Source organism: Temnothorax americanus, unplaced genomic scaffold, assembly GCF_048541705.1.
Source record: "Temnothorax americanus isolate GAGA-0224 unplaced genomic scaffold, ASM4854170v1 Scaffold4, whole genome shotgun sequence".
Classification (NCBI taxonomy): Eukaryota; Metazoa; Arthropoda; class Insecta; order Hymenoptera; family Formicidae; genus Temnothorax; species Temnothorax americanus.
In genome coordinates, this window is record NW_027509547.1 from 602,714 (window position 1) to 605,317 (window position 2,604).

Here is a 2,604-nt window from a genome sequence, read left to right on the forward strand (position 1 = left end):
ATATAGACACTTACATTTTATGTCCTACATTATAGAGAGCCCAAACGTTTATTATTTTATAAAATAATTATATATAATGTAAAGGGTTGAAACATTTATATGATTTTTACATAAAATTTTTTATAATTTCTATTTTTATAATTTTATAATTATATTCCTATAATTAAAAAAATTATAATTTTTTGCAAATATATTGAATCGTGCAAAAAATTGTGCAACGTAAAACAGATTCCTAATTTTTATATAAGCTATTTCATTATATACAACGTAAGCATGCTCAAAAGTGAAAATAATATGGAGAAAATCTTCGTAGACTATAAACATCGATAAACATGTAAGAAGTAATGATGCGCACCTGAAAAATAATTGCATTGTTAAAGACTGATCGCGTACACATTAACTATAACTGCCGATTGAATTGGCATTAACGTGATCAGCCTTCGCTCTCATTCATCATCTCATATCCGTTCATTGGTAAATGTTTTTTTCCCGTAAATTTGACTCAGATTCGAATTCTCCGCTCTATTTGACGCTCCCTCTCGCCACTGCTGCTGGACGGCTGCGAGAAGTTCCTGCCTCCTCTTCGACGTCCGCAAAGAAGAGAGTTCCGTCGCCGGTGCTCTCGACTACGGAGAATGTATGGAACGACCGAAAGGCAAAAAGGAAAAAGGACTCTCCGTTGACTCGCTCTATATATACTGCAAATATCCGAGGGTATGCCCAGTGCACGATACGCGTCTCATCCGTCAGCTTCAAGGTCCTTCGTCTTCGAGGATATCGTCGTGTTACTGGCGATCAGTAAACCTGGGGCGAAAAAAATAAGCTAGACTTCGTGGAAACATCAAAAAATTCACGATGAAAGGAATTACGCACGTTGCCCAATTGTCACGTTGTCATCTCCTTCTTCTGCTACTTTTTTTTTCGGGATGCGCCAATGCGGAGATCGAGAGACGCACCGCGAGGCAAATGGTGGAAGATGCGGAAAATCTGGAATCTACGTTGAATAAAGATTGCGGGAAGTCGTACAGTGCTACGTGCCTTAAGTTGGACGTGGTGTCCTTCCTGGATAAATTGTCGGAACAGGAGAATATCGGTATCCTGCCGGGTGTATCTGTGATCAAGGAGAACAGTTCCGCCAATGTTCCACCATCGGAAGTAGTCGCCAATTTGGCGAGAGATTTCCCGAATGATGTTGAGAAAAGGCTGGATGCCTATTTGATTCACAAGGTCGGCAGTTACCTTAATAGCCACTCAATTTCTATCAAACTTTTCGATCCGAGGACTTTTGAAGCTGCCAGGAGCTTCAACGAAGAGACACTTGCACAACTCGGCTTAGGTGGCAACCAGAATGTTGAAACAGGTTAGAAAAAAATGTTAAATTTCAGTTTTATCCGTTAGCAAAGCTGTAAGACAATGAATCCTTCCATGGTCAGTTAATGTCACATTGTGATTTGTCACATAAAGACGGTTTTTTTATTTTACGATTTTTTTATTTGACAGGACGTAAAAAAAACCAAGGCAACGGCTTGATGGCCGGTCTACTGATGATGAAGGGCACCCTCGGCATGTTGGGATTCGGCGCAATTGCGCTCCTCGCAGGAAAAGCTCTGATGACGGGTCTCTTAGCGCTCATGTTATCAGCTATCATCGGATTGAAATCCTTAACGCACCACGGCGAAAAGAAGACCACGTACGAAATCGTTAGCAAACCGGTGTACTCCAGCTCGCACACGCACAGCTCGGAAGAGCATCACGGACACGGATACGGACATTCCGGATACGGAAGGTCCCTCGATACTGTTCACGATTCTCTTCAGCAGGCTGTGCTGAAGTACGGCAACGCGCATGATCGTAGATCGCTTTTGCAAAATTAAAATCATCCAATCAAGTTCGACGAGGTGTTCGCACACCGCCGCGCCGGTACACCATAAAATCTTTAGCACATCTCTACCTCACCGACTTTCCTTGTTGTTTCTTTTCTTTCATGTTCAAGCACTATCAACTTTTCTCCCGATCTGTCTACGTCTTTTCTTCATTTCTATCTATTACTGCGTCTCTTACTTGTCTTTCTTCTTCGCCATCATCACACTTTTTTCCTTCTAAGATCTCGTTCAGTCTCATTTCATCGCGATTCACGAATTATCACCCTATTATTATTTATAGTCATATAGGTATTTATTGCGGCCACTGTTGCATTTTCGACTGGTACCTATCGAGAAAGCGTATCATCGTCGAGTACGCAGAGTTGCCCAAGATCATGTACATGATTTTTGGATATTTATTTCGTTATTGTAAAGTTGTAATAAAGAACATTTGTAAAAACATATGGTGTTATCATTATTGTAATAAATGCAACAGTTAAAAAATCGCACAATAAATCGTGGAATAACATCGCGCGATAAGTTTGTCTGAAAAAATACGCGCGATAACTTTATTTTATTGTCTAGCGATATTCATCAGAGATTGGTTAACTTAAATGAGAGAATTATGTTCAACTCTTCTAACTATTCTTCTAACTTGATGTAAATGCATTCATACAAGTATATCACGCGCTGAAAAGTGCACGTACTTTCTGTTACGGCAATTACATTTACGTTACTGTTA

At 40.1% G+C, this 2,604-nt stretch overlaps 1 protein-coding gene across 1 annotated transcript; it reads left to right on the forward strand.

Moving 5' to 3' along the window:
* Positions 1–734: 734 nt before the first annotated feature.
* Osi16 (DUF1676 domain-containing protein Osi16) lies at positions 735–2,325 on the forward strand. The gene is made up of 2 exons (XM_077415472.1): positions 735–1,360; positions 1,501–2,325. The coding sequence occupies exons 1-2, from the start codon at positions 856–858 to the stop codon at positions 1,872–1,874; spliced, it is 879 nt and encodes a 292-aa protein (XP_077271598.1). The 5' UTR covers positions 735–855; the 3' UTR covers positions 1,875–2,325.
* The last annotated feature ends 279 nt before the right edge of the window (positions 2,326–2,604 follow it).

Bases quoted from the DNA above. Each gene is read 5' to 3' on its own strand.
- Osi16 (XM_077415472.1), top strand. From the start codon at position 856: ATGAAAGGAATTACGCACGTTGCCCAATTGTCACGTTGTCATCTCCTT. The intron at 1,361-1,500 runs GTTAGAAAAAAA...TTTATTTGACAG, and splicing joins CAACCAGAATGTTGAAACAG to GACGTAAAAAAAACCAAGGC.